Raw genomic sequence first — 21,818 nt, forward strand, 5'->3', positions numbered from 1 at the left:
TTGCGAAGCAGACCAGGCTAGGGGTTGGGAAGTCAATGAGAGAAGTGAAACATTCTTCCTTAGTTGTTAATTATCTCCAAATCCAAAGGCACAACCTAGATTCGAGCCAATGTCTTAAGTAGTTGAACATGTTATTACTCCATCATGTTATTACTCCATCCTCGTGAAAGTGATATACTGACACGTTTTGATTTGTCAAAAAGTGCGTTTGATATGACGATATGCCGTTAGACCCGATGACGTGTTTCTGTGCATGAGTTTAGCTAGCTAACGTCGCCATGACATTGCCTACAAGCGTGATGGGGATTTCTATTGGAGAAGCAGTTTCTGCCTATCTTCATACTGTATTGTCTTTTACAAAATGGCCAATGTATGCTTGATCCTAACATGTGGTCGGAGGCGCCGTATGGATGGTGTGACGCAATTGCGAAGCCTCTGGAGGCATGCAGAGGCCAAGTTGAGCTCAGTACCACATTGCCATGCGCCTCAAAAATGTTGTAACAATGCGGAGGGCTCCGTATAGCTCAGCATTGACATGGTTGGTTGACGGGAGGTCCTGTATAAACACAAACTCACTTCCTTGACAGCTCTGCGCTGCTCCGCGAAGCGCAATAAGTATGATGTCACCCTGACTTCCAGTGTTGCCAACTCCTCAGTAAGGAAAGTAGCTATTGGCTGTCCTAAAAGTCCCTAGAAGTCGCTAAATTACGTCATCACCTAATTTATATAATTTGCCATGTGCATGTAATTGTGATGGACGCTGTAGAAGAGAGGAAAATGTCATGGGAGAGACAAAAAGTGAGTAAAAAACACCCTACATTTACATCCCACCCTGAATGTAAGCCAGGGCGGGATCAGCCAGCGGCGGCTTCCCGCATGTGCCATTCATTTGCAGTCTGGATGCGGAGGGGTGAACATCTCCTGCTCTGACTGCAGCTGGGAGGGACTGCTGCACGAGGACTGGGCCGCCTGTGAGTGCGTTGGGACGGGGGTGGGGCCCACGGCATCACCCACTGCTCGTTGAGCTTTCACGTCAGAGTCTCCAAAAGTCTCCAATAACACCAGAAAAAGTAGCTAGATTTGTCGCTAGTCGCTTTTTTGAAAACGTGTCGCTAGAGGGGTCTGAAAACTCGCTAAATATAGCGACAAAGTCGCTAAGTTAGCAACACTGCTGACTTCTGCAGAGGCAATATCACCGTAAATGCTGCAAGGCCAATGCAGATGTGGGATTGACCATGCAGCGCCTTTAACATGAGAAGATTACATTAAAAACAACGGTCGGCCATCTTGGACGCAGTCTCCAGTTCTATTATACCTCAATGAGTAAAAGCCAATTTATGCTTGATCCTAAATGTGGTCGGAGGCTTCCTATGGAGGGTGTGACACAATTGCGGAGCCTCCAGAGGCATGCAGAGGCCAAATCAAGCTCCGTACTGCATCGCTGTGCACCTCTCAAATGTTGTCACAATGCGACAATGCGGAGGTCTCCGTATAGCTCCGCATTGACATGATTGGTTGACGGTAAGTGGGGGTGAGAGGTCCTGTATAAACACAAACTCCTTCACAACAGCTCTGCTCCGTGAAGAGCAAGAAGTAGGAATGCCCTGACTTCTGCAGAGGCCATATCACAGTAAATGCTGTAGGCCACTGCAGATATTGGATTGACCTTGTAGGCGGTGGAGACCAACCAGAAACTGAAGAGGAAGTGAGACACCCCACTCCATTTTTTCTGGTTACATTACAGTCAATTAACTAAGCAGACCAGACCCAGGTGCTATTGCATTGGTGTCTATGAGAGAACCTCACTGTTAAGCAGACCGGAACGGACCTTTAAAAAAGAAAAGGTCAACAGCCTGAGTGAACTATCTTCATTTATCCACCATCTGTGGACCAACTACAGCGCTGCACAATTCGCTGCCATTTAGCCAATGTAGGCGGTGGGCACGTTCCACAGCTAATAAGGCGACGCAACAACCAATGGTTGCGTGCCACGTCATCGACTGACAAATTGCTATAACATGGTTAGCTGATACTTAAAATACCTATCCAGGCGAAGATCTGTCAGGTGTCAGCAAGGTCTAAGAATAGTAATGCACCCGGTGACTCTACTTCAGTTTTCTTTTCGCTGGGACACTTTCTTCAGCTATGAACCCAGCGTGAACCGGCAGAGTTCGCCCATTGGTTGTTGCGTGATGTCGCCTCGCCGGGGCAGAGGGAGCGGCCCTAGCCCCGCAAGCCGCCTGAGCGGCCCTAGCCCCGCAAGCCGCCTGAGTTCACTTACATGGATATCAGTGCAGCGGTAACAGAGATAGGGCACAGTCCTCTGCCTGGATAGGTATTTTAAGTATCAGCTAGCCACATCATTTTATATGCCGCGTTCGCGTGCTAGTCAGAACTATGAAACTCAGAAATGTCCGACTTGCCAACTGGTTGAACGTGGCACGTGTATAACTACAACCTGTTAGCAAGTCTGACATTTCAGAGTTTCCTAGTTCCGACTAGCATGTGAACACGGCAATATAAATCTGTCAGTCGATGATGTGGCACGCAACCATTGGTTGATGCATGCAACGTCTGAGCAGGGGAGCCTGATCATACTCTAGATAATGATGAGATGGTCTTGTCTCCACCCTAACAATGGGAGTCGTTGTCGCAAAGGCGGAAAAGGCAGGTGGGAGGAGGTGAGATCAGGTGGGAACATTCTAGCCAATTAGAGGGCAGATATGCGTGTGAACCAACAACTCCGATATAAAATTGTTTTTTCTCAAAGTTGCAGAGATGCCACGTGCGTCTAACCTGGGTACCAGGCTAATCCACTCCCTATACTCCATGTCATGTGCCAAAGCAATAACAAGGAGTGGAATGTTAGCTAAAGAGACTGGTACTCAGTCTAACATGCATCCACTTACATCAGCATATTCGTAACAACCTAAACATTACAAAACTTCTATTCGATCAAATAAGCCTCCCTCAGCAAATTAGCAATACAAATTTCTGTTGATCAAATCCGGCACACTCTCATAGACCTCCATCCCCACTTGGTCTGCATAGGCAGATTTTGACGGGAGTGGAACCTCTAACTTTGCCTCTTCCTCTCTGGCGGTAATCAGTCTGCTAATTACGAGGCTACTGACCTCCCTGAATAGGGTGATTGAGTTAGCCTAGTTTCAGGATTGAGAGCCCTCACCAACCCCACTCTTGAGATTGGATTAATTAGTTCACAGGTTAAACCACCACAGTTTAAATCACAAGTACTCTGAAATGGATAGTCACTTAGGTTGGACTGGACATTAACATGTACAGGCTCTGAATAAACCACAATACAATGTCAGAACATGTTTTATTAAGAGTACAAATTAAATGTATCAATTAGATATAGGCATCAACAAGGTTATATAATAAATATACATTCCTTTTGTATTTTTTAATTTTATAATGTTAAAAGAAGGCTCTATTGTACTATACAGTTCATAAAGGCAGGGCATACAAGCAGTGAGCATGCCAAAATTGAGCAAAATAGATGCAAAACAGAGATGCTATAATGTACACTGATTGGACAAAATATTATGAACACCTGCTCTTCCAATGACAGACTGACCAGGTGAATCGAGGTGAAAGCTATGATCCCTTATTGATGTCACTTGTTAAATACACTTCAATCAGTGTAGATGAAGGGGACACAGGTTAAAGAAGGATTTTTAAGCCTTGAGACAATTGAGACATGGATTGTGTATGTGTGCCATTCAGAAGCTGAATGGGCAAGCCAAACGATTTAAGTGCCTTTGAATAGGCTAGGGTAGTAGGTGCCAGGCGCACCGGTTTGTGTCAAGAACTTCAACGCTGCTGGGTTTTTCACGCACAACAGTTTCCCGTGTGTATCAAGAATGGTCCACCACCCAAAGGACATCCAGCCAACTTGACATAACTGTGGGAAGCATTTGAGTCAACATGGCCCAGCATCCCTGTGGAACGCTTCAGGGGGCTGAGGTGTGCAACTCAATATTAGGAAGGCGTTCTTAATGTTTTGTACACTCAGTGAATAATCAGCTGGTGGGACATATTGTCCTCCAGAGGGCAGTGATTGTACTGTAATAGAAAGTAGTAAAATGAATGTCTTCAATGTTGTGATGTGATGCAATGTGCTTTTTGAATTAACTGTGTGGTCACCTTGACCACAGTGGTATCCTTCCAATTATTATTAGAATATTACAATCATACCTTTTAATTAACACATTTACCAGTCAGTAGTAGCCTATGACATGTTGGCCTACTGTGGATGTACAAATCTAATGTAACATATTGAGAAAACAACACAGGTGTCTATTCTAATCAAATGTAGGCTATCTGTCTAATCCACAATTGATTATTTCAGACATCTTTTGTTCCTGTTTGCAGGTAAGAGAAATAGCCTTTCCTTAAACTAACTCTAGGTGGCAACAGTAAGTCGGGGACAGTTTATAGATTGTATCTGGGACACACCCCAAATTTGGTTTGCTCTGATCTGTTATTAACGGGTTCGATGTATAGGTTAGTAAATGTAAGTCGCTGTGGATAAGAGCATCTGCTAAATGACAAGGTATGTAAATATTAATCCCAGCATTGCTACATCAAGAGTAATACAGTGACTGAAGATTTGCCAGCAATGTGAAAAAAAGTGACAAAGTGCAAACAGAGTATTCACAGTCAATATTGATGTACTCTTAAAACAATATTTAAAATAGCCCACTCTGGACCAAAATCAGTCAAATGCCTTTGACTACCTCTTTTTGACAAGAGGACATAGTTCAAGGGTAAATTCTTGTACAGATATTTACTCTCAGATTAAACTATTTTAAGAACATTGTCTGGCACAAGTGCAATGTACATCATAGACGTTTGTTAATGCTACATTTATGTTCTGGTTAACACTGACAAAATATTTCAGGAAGTGCATTGTTATTTTTTCAATCTACTATTAATAGTTTTCCTGTATAAAAATATGTTAACAGATACAAAATAACTCCAATGAAAACAGAATGTGTGCGAAGAGAACCGCCAGGAACCATAGAGAAAGTGTTCTCCCATTATATTACTGTAAAAAGACAATAAAAAGACAGATATAAGACATGACAATTAATAGAAGTGTAATGCCCATCAACCACCACAGATAGGCTATTACATACAGTATTAATTGGCGTGACATGATCATAAAAAGATATTGACAACTCCTGTAGTTGATCATCTTTGATGATCAGGCACAAAGCTTGTATCATGCAGTTGATGTAAAGAGATCCCGTGGTTAAGCAATGCATACCATCTTATTTCAAAACATGTCCTTGGGGGAAACTGGAAATGGTGTCTAGCAGTCTTTAAAAATTCATGCTATTGATCCAACAACTGTTTTTTCAATATCTGTTAAATAAGTCAACATCTGCTTCCAAAGAGAGCTACAGTTGTCCCACTGGTTAGACACTTTTTTCCAGCTGAGTTATACCAGAAAGAAACCCAATTATCCACGAAGACCTTGGGAATCAATTACCAATATTCCATTAGGTAAAATCATTGTCCTGCCTTGTAACTTGACCAAACGAATACCGTAGACCTTATATGGCAGCTCAGTGCCTTCCAATGTTAGTATGCTATTGACCTCTGCTGTTGTTTCTCTGTTTAACATATGCATATGACAGTGGTATGGTAACATATCCATTACAAACTAAGTAAAGCCCAGGGACGTTTTGTTTCTCTAGTGGTGGTTTTCAATACTTTCCAAGATACTCAAGGAAGCAAGACACTCACCTTTTTACAGAAATGTCAATTTTATGAAGAATTTAGTAATAGATAAATGATTTGATTATGTTAAAACAACATAAGACGCCTAAAGCTCTATTAAAAGTTGAATACATACAGTGGGGAGAACAAGTATTTGATACACTGCCGATTTTGCAGGTTTTCCTACTTACAAAGCATGTAGAGGTCTGTAATTTTTATCAAAGGTACACTTCAACTGTGAGAGACGGAATCTAAAACAAAAATCCAGAAAATCACATTGTATGATTTTTAAGTAATTTAATTTGCATTTTATTGCATGACATAAGTATTTGATCACCTACCAACCAGTAAGAATTCCGGCTCTCACAGACCTGTTAGTTTTTCTTTAAGAAGCCCTCCTGTTCTCCACTCATTACCTGTATTAACTGCACCTGTTTGAACTCGTTACCTGTATAAAAGACACCTGTCCACACACTCAATCAAACAGACTCCAACCTCTCCACAATGGTTAGAAAATGGAAGAAGTTCAAGATGACGGTCAATCACCCTCGTCTGGGGCTCCATGCAAGATCTCACCTCATGGGGCATCAATGATCATGAGGAAGGTAAGGGATCAGCCCAGAACTACACGGCAGGACCTGGTCAATGACCTGAAGAGAGCTGGGACCACAGTCTCAAAGAAAACCATTAGTAACACACTACGCCGTCATGGATTAAAATCCTGCAGCGCACGCAAGGTCCCCCTGCTCAAGCCAGTGCATGTCCAGGCCCATCTGAAGTTTGCCAATGACCATCTGGATGATCCAGAGGAGGAATGGGAGAAGGTCATGTGGTCTGATGAGACAAAAATAGAGCTTTTTGGTCTAAACTCCACTCGCCGTGTTTGGAGGAAGAAGAAGGATGAGTACAACCCCAAGAACACCATCCCAACCGTGAAGCATGGAGGTGGAAACATCATTCTTTGGGGATGCTTTTCTGCAAAGGTGACAGGACGACTGCACCATATTGAGGGGAGGATGAATGGGGCCATGTATCGCGAGATCTTGGCCAACAACCTCCTTCCCTCAGTAAGAGCATTGAAGATGGGTCGTGGCTGGGTCTTCCAGCATGACAACGACCCGAAACACACAGCCAGGGCAACTAAGGAGAGGCTCCGTAAGAAGCATCTCAAGGTCCTGGAGTGGCCTAGCCAGTCTCCAGACCTGAACCCAATAGAACATCTTTGGAGGGAGCTGAAAGTCCGTATTGCCCAGCGACAGCCCCGAAACCTGAAGGATCTGGAGAAGGTCTGTATGGAGGAGTGGGCCAAAATCCCTGCTGCAGTGTGTGCAAACCTGGTCAAGACCTACAGGAAACGTATGATCTCTGTAATTGCAAACAAAGGTTTGTGTACGAAATATTAAGTTCTGCTTTTCTGATGTATCAAATACTTATGTCATGCAATAAAATGCAAATTAATTACTTAAAAATCATACAATGTGATTTTCTGGATTTTTGTTTTAGATTCCATCTCTCACAGTTGAAGTGTACCTATGATAAAAATGACAGACCTCTACATGCTTTGTAAGTAGGAAAACCTGCAAAATCGGCAGTGTATCAAATACTTGTTCTCCCCACTGTAGCTAGTTCTACCCTTTTGAGTGTTTCCAACAAAGAAAATATACAGAATAAAATAAAAGATGCAACTTTCTCTTAAAATTGGTTAATGTATCTTAATCCTGTAAATTTAGTTAAGATTCGGAGATCAACCCCTGGCATTATGATATTAAATATAATCAAGTATACATTCTAGTTGAGACCAAGACAAGATTTTAGATGTGATACCAAAATAGATTGATGCTAATGGGGCATAATTGTCTGTACTCTGCAACAATAAACACCCGAAAGATGTCAGTAGCTTATGAGTCTGATGAGATCAAGACATGCTTCTGGCAGTCTGTTATTTTCCCATTCACTTCATTTGATCAGCTGTTGTCCAACAGACAGATGGCACCTGTTCATTTGGTCGAGGCTGGAGGCATGTTGGATTTTCAAAATTAATATTGAAGACATCAGGTAAACACCCTTGGAGTATAGATTTGTATAGGACATACTGTATCTCCACACTACTGTCCATGCAGCTCCAACCGTGTTTTGGTCAGAGAGGGTTTTAAAGGGTTGTGATAAATGACGACATTATTGGCAAAATGGATTAAACAATTAACTATATTTAGGTTTGGCAATCAATAGAAAATATATTTATTTCATCAGTTCCCTGCCCATGTCTTCTGTAAGAAACAGTCATAGAGGATGAAATAAACAGCAGATGTGATAGAAAAACAAATATTACCTCAAAACAAGTCCTATATTGTATCCGATTTCAGCATTCAAACAGTTATTTTTCTCTTAAAGCCTGCATAAATCAGTTTTGTAACGCACCACATGTCTTTGGATTCACAGGGAGCCATTGGGACTCTCCTGACTCCCACTGCTCTCTGTTGGTTGAGTGATTTTGAGATGTGCCAGTTGGTTGAGCTGGTGCTTGTTGCAGACTGGGATCTTGTTAGCCTGCAGGCTCTTGGTGTGGCGTGAATACCAGTCCCGCTCGAACGCATCCCTCACCTGTTCCACCAACGTTGAGTTCCTCTCCTTCACCCCCTCTGCCTGACTGATCACCATGCCTGCTCCAGCGTTGAACGTAAACTCATTCCCCACCCAGTCAAAGTTCCCTATGGGACAACAGACACCCGCCAAAAGCATTAATCAGAAACATAGATTAAAAAGTACTAGCCAAAGATCAACCCACCTCACAAGCAAACTAATCAACCCACCAACCAGTAGACCGACCAATAATTGAATAAACAAATCATTCATTCATTCGCAAAATACATATTAGTCATCTGAAATTCACGGAAGTAAACTCACCTATGTACACAGCACTGTCTGTCACTATGAATCTGTTATGGTTGATTCCCTGTAGCGTGCCATCTCTCTGCTCCCTGGGACTGAAGAACTTCTGCACAAAACACACAGAAGGACTGGCTTAGCAGTAGTGATGAATATGTTTGACATGATGTACAGTACATAAGGTTTGCAGGTACAGTAGAGATTATAATATAGTTATGATGAGCCTGATAATGTAGGCATGATGAGTGATGTTATACAGTTTGTATCCAGTTAATGAGGATGTAGGTGTGTGGTGTCCAATAATGTATTGTAGGTGCACACTCACAGCCTCCAGTGAACAGTTGGGGAGCTCCATACACAGGGTCTTCAGGGACCACACAAAGTTAAAGGTCAGGGGGTGTGTCTGCTCCCAGCAGCTTACTAACAGACGCACTTTGATGTTCCTCAGGATCAAGGCCTCCCGAAGCATCCCGTCTATACCTGACCAGTATCTGCCCAGGTAACAAAGAGTTACAAACACTTACCTGTTTGGTAATGACTGGTAATTATACACACATTTACACAGTTTTATCCTATCAGTTTCATTCTATCAGTTGTCATTGTGTTGTATAAATGGGCATATGATACAATGCTAACAATAAGATGATCAAGTGCTGTCAGTAATAAAGATTGCTCACCTGTGAGAATTCCTATTAGTGAGAGGCAGGTAATCTGTAATGGATATATAGATGAACCTCTTGGCCTTTTGGATCACATAGGATATGGCGTCGAGGTCTCTGGTCCTGTCTTTAGGGCAGAAGACATCTGGAGAGCTCTGCCACATGATGATAACAGACACTTAAAATCAGTGGAGAGTAGAGAACTGAGGCCCTCATGTCAATGTCAGGGCTACAGTGGCTTGCAAAAGTATTCACCCCCCTTGGCATTTTTCCTATTTTGTTGCCTTACAATCTGATTTTTTGGGGGTTTGTATCATTTGATTTACACAACATGCCTACCACTTTGAAGATGCAAAATATATATTTTTGTGAAACAAACAAGAAATAAGACTAAAAAACAGAACTTGAGGGTGCATAACTATTCACCCCCCCAAAGTCAATACTTTGTAGAGCCTCCTTTTGCAGCAATTACAGCTGCAAGTCTCTTGGGGTATGTCTCTATAAGCTTGGCACATCTAGCCACTGGGATTTTTGCCCACTCTTCAAGGCAAAACTGCTCTAGCTCCTTCAAGTTGGATGGGTTCCGCTGGTGTCCAGCAATCTTTAAGTCATACCACATATTCTCAATTGGATTGAGGTCTGGGCTTTGACTAGGCCATTCCAATATATTTAAATGTTTCCCCTTAAACCACTCGAGTGTTGCTTTAGCAGTATGCTTAGGGCCATTGTCCTGCTGGAAGGTGAACCTCCGTCCCAGTCTCAAATCTCTGGAAGACTGAAACAGGTTTCCCTCAAGAATTTACCTGTATTTAGCGCCATCCATCATTCCTTCAATTCTGACCAGTTTCCCAGTCCCTGCCGATGAAAAGCATCCCCACAGCATGATGCTGCCACCACCATGCTTCACTGTGGGGATGGTGTTCTCTGGGTGATGAGAGGTGATGAGAGGTGTTGGGTTTGCGCCAGACATTTTTCCTTGATGGCCAAAAAGCTCAATTTTAGTTTCATCTGACCAGAGTACCTTCTTCCATATGTTTGGGGAGTCTCCCACATGCCTTTTGGCGAACACCAAATGTGTTTGCTTATTTTTTTCTTTAAGCAATGGCTTTTTTCTGGCCACTCTTTGGTAAAGCCCAGCTCTGTGGAGTGTACGGCTTAAAGTGGTCCTATGGACAGATACTCCAATCTCCGCTGTGGAGCTTTGCAGCTCCTTCAGGGTTATCTTTGGTCTCTTTGTTTCCTCTCTGATTAATGCCCTCCTTGCCTGGTCCGTGAGTTTTGGTGGGCGGCCCTCTCTTGGCAGGTTTGTTGTGGTGCCATATTCTTTCCATTTTTTAATAATGGATTTAATGGTGCTCCGTTGGATGTTCAAAGTTTGGATATTTTTTTATAACCCAACCCATATCTGTACTTCTCCACAACTTTGTCCCTGACCTGTTTGGAGAGCTCCTTGGTCTTCATTGTGCCGCTTGCTTGGTGGTGCCCCTTGCTTAGGAGTGTTACAGACTCTGGGGCCTTTCAGAACTGGTGTATACAGTGGGGAGAACAAGAATTTGATACACTGCCGATTTTGCAGGTTTTCCTACTTACAAAGCATGTAGAGGTCTGTAATGTTTATCATAGGTACACTTCAACTGTGAGAGACGGAATCTAAAACAAAAATCCAGAAAATCACATTGTATGATTTTTAAGTAATTAATTTGCATTTTATTGCATGACATAAGTATTTGATACATCAGAAAAGCAGAACATAATATTTGGTACAGAAACCTTTGTTTGCAATTACAGAGATCATACGTTTCCTGTAGGTCTTGACCAGGTTTGCACACACTGCAGCAGGGATTTTGGCCCACTCCTCCATACAGACCTTCTCCAGATCATTCAGGTTTCGGGGCTGTCGCTGGGCAATACGGACTTTCAGCTCCCTCCAAAGATTTTCTATTGGGTTCAGTCTGGAGACTGGCTAGGCCACTCCAGGACCTTCTTACGGAGCCACTCCTTAGTTGCCCTGGCTGTGTGTTTCGGGTCGTTGTCATGCTGGAAGATCCAGCCACGACCCATCTTCAATGCTCTTACTGAGGGAAGGAGGTTGTTGGCCAAGATCTCGCGATACATGGCCCCATCCATCCTCCCCTCAATACGGTGCAGTCGTCCTGTCCCCTTTGCAGAAAAGCATCTCCACAGAATGATGTTTCCACCTCCATGCTTCACGGTTGGGATGGTGTTCTTGGGGTTGTACTCATCCTTCTTCTTCCTCCAAACACGGCGAGTGGAGTTTAGACCAAAAAGCTATATTTTTGTCTCATCAGACCACATGACCTTCTCCCATTCCTCCTCTGGATCATCCAGATGGTCATTGGCAAACTTCAGACGGGCCTGGACATGCGCTGTCTTGAGCAGGGGGACCTTGCGTGCGCTGCAGGATTTTAATCCATGATGGCGTAGTGTGTTACTAATGGTTTTCTTTGAGACTGTAGTCCCAGCTCTCTTCAGGTCATTGACCAGGTCCTGCCGTGTAGTTCTGGGCTGATCCCTCACCTTCCTCATGATCATTGATGCCCCACGAGGTGAGATCTTGCATGGAGCCCCAGACCGAGGGTGATTGACCGTCATCTTGAACTTCTTCCATTTTCTAATAATTGCGCCAACAGTTGTTGCCTTCTCACCAAGCTGCTTGCCTATTGTCCTGTAGCCCATCCCAGCCTTGTGCAGGTCTACAATTTTATCCCTGATGTCCTTACACAGCTCTCTGGTCTTGGCCATTGTGGAGAGGTTGGAGTCTGTTTGATTGAGTGTGTGGACAGGTGTCTTTTATACAGGTAACGAGTTCAAACAGGTGCAGTTAATACAGGTAATGAGTGGAGAACAGGAGGGCTTCTTAAAGAAAAACTAACAGGTCTGTGAGAGCCGGAATTCTTACTGGTTGGTAGGTGATCAAATACTTATGTCATGCAATAAAATGCAAATTAATTACTTAAAAATCATACAATGTGATTTTCTGGATTTTTGTTTTAGATTCCGTCTCTCACAGTTGAAGTGTACCTATGATAAAAATGACAGACCTCTACATGCTTTGTAAGTAGGAAAACCTGCAAAATCTGCAGTTTTTCAAATACTTGTTCTCCCCACTGTATATACTGAGATCATGTGGCACTTAGATTGCACACAGGTGGACTTTATTTAACTAATTATGTGACTTCTGAAAGTAATTGGTTGCACCAAATCTTATTTAGGGGCTTCATAGCAAAGGGGGTGAATACATATGCTCACACCACTTTTCCGGTATTTATTCTTTAGAATTGTTTTAGACAAGTTATTTTTTTAATTTCACTTCACCAATTTGGACTATTTTGTGTATGTTCATTACATGAAATCCAAATAAAAATCCATTTAAATTACAGGTTGTAATGCAACAAAATAGGAAAAACGTCAAGGGGGATGAATACTTTTGCAAGGCACTGTATATACTGTAGATGCAATCAATCATTGTCATTGTCATCATCATCACCACACGTCTTGGAGCATATCTTTGTCACAGCCTCTCTAAGAGTAAAATGATGTCTCTCCCTGGAACTGATTCTGTCGCTATGTTATTCACCTCCCCTCTCTGTGTGTAATCAGAATGTGGGTGTGTGTGATGAGAACAATGACGGATCACGGTTCACATGGATTGCTATCAATAGTTCCAATGATTAACGTTTCCTCTGCATTTCAGAAATGTTCATCGACATGAAGAGATGGCCAAGCCTAATTTATAGCGAGCCAACCACATGTTTTCTGATGCCATTTTTCATCCAGTCAGCAGACATAAAAAAATTGAGCTGATGAGTTATAGCGAGCTGTATAAGAAATTGATTTTTTCACCTAACCGTCACCTCTCTTGAAAGTTATTACAACTGTGGGAGGATGTTGCAAATGTTTACATCATATCAGGACTAATGAAAAGGTTGGAGCCAAGAAAAGTCTTCGCTATGAAAATAGTATCCATAAATATTGGCAATTTCTTATTGCTAGCAAGAAAAAACCCCACAGAATTCCAAATCTCAGAGAAGTATTCATTAATTGAATATACAGATGAGCCTGTCTCTCAGAATGATAAAAAAAACAATGATACATTAGTAACGGCATGAGTTTTCCCCTGACTATGTAACCAGACATGGAAAAACTCAAGGCCCTTGTTATAAGGTCACATCGTCAGGACAAACTCCTGGCCTTAAGTATAAAGCCATGGGTGAGAATGTCACTCACAGAGAGAAAGACCTCAGCCTTGGTGTTGTTGAAGAGAAGCGGGAGGTTCTCATCTTTGTTCCACAGGGCACTCAGCCTCTTGGACCAGATGGACGGTATAAAGTCCTTATACTGCAGCTGCCAGTAGAGATTGAATACCCTGTGCAGGTCCAGTGCCAGGCAACTACAGTTGTAGATGATGATCCCCAGTTCTTTCATCTAAGAGACAACAAAGCAACAACACAGATGTTGTAAGATGTTAGCACGTGCCCCCAGGGACTCCACCCACACCCAACTTTACCCTTCCTCCACCCATCTCCTCTTCTCCTTCTCTCCCCCATTTTCCTTTACTTCCATTCCCACTTTGTCCTCTCCTTCCGTCTCCTACTCCCCACACTTCCATTTACCCTTCTCCCTTGTTCTTGTCTCCCCTCCACAGCCCAGTGCCTCTCGCCCCTCCAGCCCTGACTCCCCCCATCCTCTCCTGCCCTCTTCTGGCCCTGGACAAGGCAGATAGTCCTCCAGGCACTTCCAATCACCAGGCCTCTCCTATCCCCTCTCACAGCGGGGGTTTTCAAGTGATGCCCTTTTCAAGCAAGGGTTTATTTCAGTGAAATGCTAAAGAAAGACAGGCTAGGTACAGCGAATCGGGTCACACTTGAATGAACCGTTGTACTTTTTCCGGCTTTGAGCAGCACATGAAAGAATGTCCACATTCCCTTTTTGTCCCTACTCAATTAATTCAGTATTTTCCTCTCTCCTTCGTTAAAAGGTTTCAAGTTTTCTGCCAACTATAAGGTTGCATCTCTTTCCTATTCAGTATGTTTGTGCAACCTGAGCCAATTAATGTATGCTGTTCTCCTAAGGTAAATAGCAGAGTGTTTGAATAAATATTTATTGCTGAGTCATTGGACAAATCACCAGAGAAGATGGCTGTACACAGTGGCCTCAACATACCTGCCAAATATCAGAACTCAAAATCAAACAGATTTTGTGTACACAATTGGTTAGTAAAAGGGTTTACGGAATCAAAGTGTGGAACATAGTCAGTATGAGGTGTACTCATAGGTGGTCTCATTGAATGGGGTAAAAATGTTACAGAAATACACACAGGTAGGTGATATAATGGAGTGAATATACTAAGATACCATGGACAGTGATCGCCAGTCCATGGTGGCACTGCCGATGTAGATGTGCTTCCTGTCCACCACCCAGAAAGAAGAGTGCAGAAAGCCTTTGGTCAGGGCAGTCATGTTAATGTAGTGCACCTCACCTACACAGGTTGGAAAAGACACAGAAAACGACGGAGATAGAAATCTCAACATTTTATGTATGTTAGTATTGCATGTAAGATGGGAGTCATGATGTAACGTCCCTCCTCAAGGTAAGTGTCAAGACTATATGAATACGCTGCAATAAAAGTCATTTCCACTATCAATAGTAATGATATAAACAGTATTTTCTATAAAAAGTGGCAATATACACTTCCAGTCAAAGGTTTGGACACACCTACTCATTCAAGGGTTTTTCTTTATTTTTACTATTTTCTACATTGTAGAATAATAGTGAAGACATCAAAACTATGAAATAACACAAATGGAATCATGTAGTAACCAAAAAAGTGTTAACCAAAAATATTTTATATTTGAGATTCTTCAAATAGCCACCCTTTGCCTATTTGACCAAGAAGGAGAGTGATGGAGTGCTGCATCAGATGACCTGGCCTCCACAATCCCCAGACCTCAACCCAATTGAGATGGTTTGGGATGAGTCGGACGGCAGAGTGAAGGAAAAGCAGCCAACAAGTGCTCAGCATATGTGGGAACTCCTTCAAGACTGTTGGAAAAGCATTCCAGGTAAAGCTGGTTGAGAGAACGCCAAGAGTGTGCAAAGCTGTCATCAAGGCAAAGGGTGGCTATTTGAAGAATCTCACTTTGTTGGTTACTACATGATTCCATATGTGTTATTTCATAGTTTTGATGTCTTCACTATTATTCTATAATGTAGAAAATAGTAAAAATAAAGAAAAACCCTTGAATGAGTAGGTGTGTCCAAACTTTTGACTGGTACTGTATTTGGAAAGTAAATATAGCTGTAACTCTGATGTTGTGGGTTACAACATGACTCACTCAGACGAGAGAGGCTCTTGAGCTCTACAGAGTTGATCATTCCACTGGCTATCTTCAAATTGATTCCCTTCTTCTTCAGCCCCCGCAGTCTTTGCAGCAAAGCCCGACCCTGTAAGCAAGAACACAATCAATAGCATCATCATAGGTCATCACATTCTGGTGGGTAACTGGATGTGTTTGATAGGGGATGTTTAGACAATTCCTAACATGGTAGGAAGATGACATACTGGCAGTGTCCAATTCTCAGAATCTTCATTCAGCGATATACCCCTACACATGAGTATACACATTCAGGGAGCATAAAGCACAGCCATGCTCTGAAATAATATGTTATACTTTCAGGTCCCCAATCCTTTTTTAAACTGAGGTTTCATTTCAGTGGAGCACAGGAAACAATTGCTGCAGGCTAAAGCGATTAGGTTTGCATAGCCTGGAGGCCCCCTCTCCAGTCAAACTGCCATGGCGAGCAATTAGGCATGACACATTACATTCTCACTAATTACACTGAACCAAAATATAAATGCAACAAGTATTGTTTCATGAGCTGAAATAAAAGATCCCAGAAATTTTCCATACGCACAAAAAGCTTATTTCTCTCCAATTTTGGCCACAAATGTGTTTACATCCCTGTTAGTGAACATTTATCCTTTGCCAAGACAATCCATCCACCTGGCAGGTGTGGCATATCAAGAAGCTGATTAAACAGCATGATCATTACTTACTTACTTACTTACTTTATTGTCCCCATGGGGAAATGTTGTTGCAGTGTCATGTACACATTTAAAGTGGCGTTAAATACAAAACAAGATTGACAATACAACTTTCAATAACAGTCACGCACCAATAAAAGTAAGAAATAAGAAATAAAACATTTAAAACATTTAAAACAAAGACTAGCCTGCTGGCCTTACGGGGTCAATGGGAACATTTGCCCGAGCTATTTAAGAGGGATATCACACCTGGCACAAATGATTGTCTCGTTCTATTTTTCCTGCTGAGGGGTGCCCTATACCTACGCCCAGAGGGGAGTAATTCAAAGTCCAGGTACAGGGGGTGACTTGGGTCTAAAATGATTTTGTGAGCCTTACGGAGGGCCCTGACCTTAAAGATCTCATCCAGGCCTGTCTGTTTGACTCCAAGTACCTTACTTGCTGTGGTAATAATCCTTCTCAACATGTTTCTCTGACTGACAGTGGCATTGCCAAACCAACAAACAATACAAAAAGTTAAAATACTCTCAATAAAGGATTTGTAAAACAGAGTCAATATAGTACAGTCTATATTAAAAGAACCCAACTTTTTTAAAAAGTACAGTCTCTGTTGGCTCTTTTTGTAGATCTGGTCTGTACATTTACTTACACAGGTGCACCGTGTGCTGGGGACAATAAAAGGCCACTCTAAAATGTGCAAGTCACCCAACACAATACCACAAATGTCTCAAGTTTTGAGGGAGAGTGCAATTGACATGCTGACTGCAGGAATGTCCACTAGAGCTGTTGCCAGAGAATTGAATGTTCATTTCTTTACCATGAACTGCCTCCAACGTCGTTTTAGAGAATTTGGCAGTACATCCAACCGGCCTCACAACCGCAGACCACGTGTAACTACGCCAGCTCAGGACCTCCACATCCGGCTTCTTCACCTGCGGGATTGTCTGAGACCAGCCACCCTGACAGCTGATGAAACTGTCTCAGGGAAGCTCATCTGCTTGCTCGTTGTCCTTACCAGGGTCTTTACCTGACTGCAGTTCAGCGTCATAACCGACTTCAGTGGGCAAATGCTCACCTTCGATGGCCACTGGCATGCCGGAGAAGAGTACTCTTCACAGATGAATCCCGGTTTCAACTGTACCGGGTAGATGGCAGACAGCGTGTACGGGGTCGTGTGGGCCAGCAGTTTGCTGATGTCAACGTTGTGAACAGAGTGCCCCATGGTGGCAGTGGGGTTATGGTATGGGCAGGGATAGACAAAAGAACACAATTGTATTTTATCAATGGCAATTTGAATGCACAGAGATTGACGAGATCCTGAGGCCCATTGTCATGCATGATAATGCACGGCCCCATGACGCAAGGATCTGTACACAATTCTTGGAAGCTGAAAATGTCCCAGTTCTTCCATGGCATGCATACTCACCAGACATGTCACCCATTGAGCATGTTTGGGATACTCTGGATCGACGTGTACGACAGCGTGTTCCAGTTCCGCCAATATCCAGCAACTTCGCACAGCCATTGAAGAGGAGTGGGACAACATTCTACAGGCCACAATCAACAGCCTGATCAACTCTATGAGAAGGAGATGTGTCGCGCTGCATGAGGCAAATGGTGGTCACACCTGATACTGACTGGTTTTCTGATCCATGCCCCTACCTTTTTTTTAAAGACATCTGTGACCAACAGATGCATATTCCCAATTATGTAAAATCCATAGATTAGGGCCTAATGAATTTATTTCAATTGACTGATTTCCTTATATGAATCTTAACTTAGTAAAATCTTTGAAATTGTTGCATGTTGCGTTTATATTTTTGTTTAGTGTAACTAAACGCCAGTGGGTAGATACAGGGGCTGTCCAAAACTCAACACTGGCATTTTAGCCAAGCCCAAGTGTAAATTTAACCTCAATATAAGCAGGGCTGTTAGGGTGCTAATGGCTGTCAGCTGTTTGGGAGTCTGCCTGTGTGCCAACACAGTGGATGGGCTCAACTTTGCCTGCAACCCAGGAAAACGAATGGCACATTCTGGCAGAAAGAGGCCATACGTAGCCTGCATAAGTCTATAAATACAATGTGTGAGAGATGGATAAGACTGGGCTTAAAGTAACTGTCCAGTGTTTCCAGATTTCTATGAAATAGGACCTCTACTTACTTACAATATGAGTGAAATAGTTCTTTCCAAAAAATTGTAATTAAGCATGTTAAAAAGCAGCTTTTCTGTGTTGGAACGGTGCGGGCGTACCCCAACCAACAGAATGGTGTGGGCGTATACCGGTCATTAAAAATATTCACACGTGTAGACCGCTGATTGGCCAGCTCATCCTCCTCTAGACCGCTGATTGGCCAGTTCACACCCCTCAGGAGGATGACATCATACAGAAAGCATTTTTTAGATAAAAGTTTGAAGTGGGGATTTTAAAGTGTTTTTTCTCAAATGTATGCGTTGGCCACAAATACGAGTACAAACAACATTATTTGGGTATTAGTTAACAGAATATGAACTTTTAAAGTGAGATTTTCACTGGCTGATCTTTGAAGCTTATCATAGAAAGCAACAGTGAGAAGTCAAAGCAGGTGGAATACATTATTTGTATTCTTGGTGGAAGAACAGTAATAATCTGGTTTTGCTGACAAGAAAAATACCATTAGTAAAACTGCAACGTAAGTGGAGAGACAATTGAGAATTAGACTATAGTTGCTATATTTTACTGTCAAACTTTGATTTTTTTCAGGTTCAATAGAGATTAATTACATACATCTTTATGTGCACTAACTAATATCATATGCTAATAACATTTGTGGTTCAACCCCTGAGGAAGTGGAAACTCAAAACACATTAACTAGATCGCTAACTAAATATAAATATAATAGATAAATATAATACCCACTGCTAGTAGCCATGTATTCATCCAACAGTAAATGTAATGTCCTAAAAAAATACTTGCAGTTGTAGGCTACTACCTATGAAACCTATTCATACGTTGCAACTCCGTCACGTCATGCCATTGTTATGAACGTTCTCAAGCCGCCATCTATCGGCGGCGCCATAGTGGTGCCCTAAAGTGGTGATAAACCCAGTCATTCTGAACGGAGGCTAACTACTGTTTAGTCTAAATTACACTATAGTACCTGGAAGTATGATTGCATTGCTAAAGTAGTGAAATATTTAGTAGGAAACAACTTTGCCAGCATTATCATGTCGTCAAATGTCCTTTAGACGTATGGCAATGGTGTCATTTAGCTAGCAAATGGACAATGCTAAGGATAGCTAGCTAAAATCCGGTGGCCTCCCGTCAACCTTATACTGCATCTAAAGTCAATCTGGTGACATCAAAATTATGACAAAATGTTTTCCTTTCAAATTCATTGTATTTCCAAGCCACTGTAACGCACTTTGGATTAAATCTTCATCAGCGTCCATTGACGATGAATTGAGTAGAATGCTCAGTCGGGCATCAGTCCAAAACGAACGTTCAAAACAATATTGTGAGGAAACATGCAACCCATGAATAGGCCTATGCCCTCGCAATGGCCGGTGCGCATTTCGCGCTTTCCGCTCCATATCTCAACGCCATATAAAATATCTTGGTTGTAAAATAGTTGCTATTGAGACGAATATTGAGAAATAAAAATTATACCTACAAAAAGCTGAGACCCTCCTCTCTTCGACAGGGACAAGGGGACGAAGCTTCTAAAGCTGTGTTTTTCCCCCAATTGCATTTTTAAATGTTATAAGATCACAACACATTTTTATCTTTAGCGCATGGAGTGTGAAGAGAGCGGCTCGTTCATCACAGCAGCAGGCCCCAGAGAGGGCACAGGCACAGGGGCAGGGCAGACACTTTCATTACAGGAGTCATGTTTGACCAAATCATGGTTTTAGCCGCACCAAAAATAGGACGTTTTGTGTGAAATTACAATGCAGAATGTGCTCTTTCTACATTATAGGCACCATTTCCGTTTTCTACAACCCATGATCTTGGCTGTCTAACTGAAGACAGAGTTGGAGTGGATCTCTTTGCTGATCTCCTTGCTGATTGATGGCTTGTTTGACTTTGAATGTGAGTTTGCGTGACCTCAGCCAACTGATCAGCCAAAGGCTCATTATAGATTAGGATAAAAGAGAAATTGTGCAAAAATCATAAAAAACAACAACACTTAACCGGCCCATGGGCTGCCATATCACCTTTTTCATTGTTTTATTTTTATACTGTTTATATAAAAATATACACTACCGTTCAAAAGTTTGGGGTCACTTAGAAATGTCCTTGTTTTCCATGAAAACATACATGAAATGAGTTTGAATAGGAAATATAGCAAAATGCATAGAAAATGTAGTCATTGACAAGGTTAGAAATAATGATTTTTTATTGAAATAATAAGTGTGTCCTTCAAACTTTGCTTTCGTCAAAGAATCCTCAATTTGCAGCAATTACATCCTTGCAGACCTTTGACATTCTAGTTGTCAATTTGTTGAGGTAATCTGAAGAGATTTCACCCCATACTTCCTGAAGCACCTCCCACAAGTTGGATTGGCTTGATGGGCACTTCTTACGTACCATACGGTCAAGCTGCTCCCACAACAGCTCAATAGGGTTGAGATCCGGTAACTGTGCTGGCCACTCCATTATAGACAGAATACCAGTTGACTGCTTCTTCCCTAAATAGTTATTGCATTGTTTGGAGCTGTGCTTTGGGTCATTGTCCTGTTGTAGGAGGAAATTGGCTCCAATCAAGCGCCGTCCATCTTCAAGATCCCTTTTACCCTGTACAAATCTCCCACTTTACCACCACCAAAGCACCCCCAGACCATCACATTGCCTCCACCATGCTTGACAGATGGCATCAAGCACTCCTCCAGCATCTTTTCATTTGGTCTCCGTCTCACAAATGTTCTTCTTTGTGATCCGAACACCTCAAACTTCAATTTGTCTGTCCATAACACTTTTTTTCCAATCTTCCTCTGTCCAGTGTCTGTGTTCTTTTGCCCATCTTAATCTTTTCTTTTTATTGGCCAGTCTGAGATATGGCTTTTTCTTTGCAACTCTGCCTAGAAGGTCAGCATCCCGGAATCGCCTCTTCACTGTTGACGTTGAGACTGGTGTTTTGCGGGTACTATTTAATGAAGCTGCCAGTTGAGGACCTGTGAGGCGTCTGTTTCTCAAACTAGACACTCTGATGTATTTGTCCTCTTGCTCAGTTGTGCACTGGGGCCTCCCACTCCTCTTTCTATTCTGGTTAGAGCCAGTTTGCGCTGTTCTGTGAAGGGAGTAGTACACAGCGTTGTACAAGATCTTCAGTTTCTTGGCAATTTCTCGCATGGAATAGCCTTCATTTCTCAGAACAAGAATAGACTGATGAGTTTCAGAAGAAAGTTATTTGTTTCTGGCCATTTTGATTCTGTAATCGAACCCACAATTGGGTCAATATCACCATAAGGTGCCTTTGAGA

General features: G+C 42.3%; 1 protein-coding gene across 1 annotated transcript in view; it reads right to left on the reverse strand.

The window, feature by feature from the left end:
• Window positions 1-8,181: 8,181 nt before the first annotated feature.
• The window catches only part of LOC311133103 (inactive phospholipase D5-like), a gene marked incomplete at both ends in the record, with an annotated part of 84,551 nt that continues 70,914 nt past the window's right edge, over window positions 8,182-21,818 (reverse strand). Inside the window, 7 exons of the mRNA XM_084166537.1 lie at window positions 8,182-8,456; window positions 8,653-8,743; window positions 8,960-9,125; window positions 9,312-9,448; window positions 13,542-13,739; window positions 14,669-14,793; window positions 15,650-15,758. Of these exons, the coding sequence (XP_084022663.1) occupies window positions 8,182-8,456; window positions 8,653-8,743; window positions 8,960-9,125; window positions 9,312-9,448; window positions 13,542-13,739; window positions 14,669-14,793; window positions 15,650-15,758 (1,101 nt within the window). The remainder of the gene's footprint in view (window positions 8,457-8,652; window positions 8,744-8,959; window positions 9,126-9,311; window positions 9,449-13,541; window positions 13,740-14,668; window positions 14,794-15,649; window positions 15,759-21,818) is intronic.

The sequence above is a fragment of the Coregonus lavaretus genome (assembly GCF_964263955.1).
Source record: "Coregonus lavaretus genome assembly, chromosome: 1".
In the NCBI taxonomy this organism is placed as follows: Eukaryota; Metazoa; Chordata; class Actinopteri; order Salmoniformes; family Salmonidae; genus Coregonus; species Coregonus lavaretus.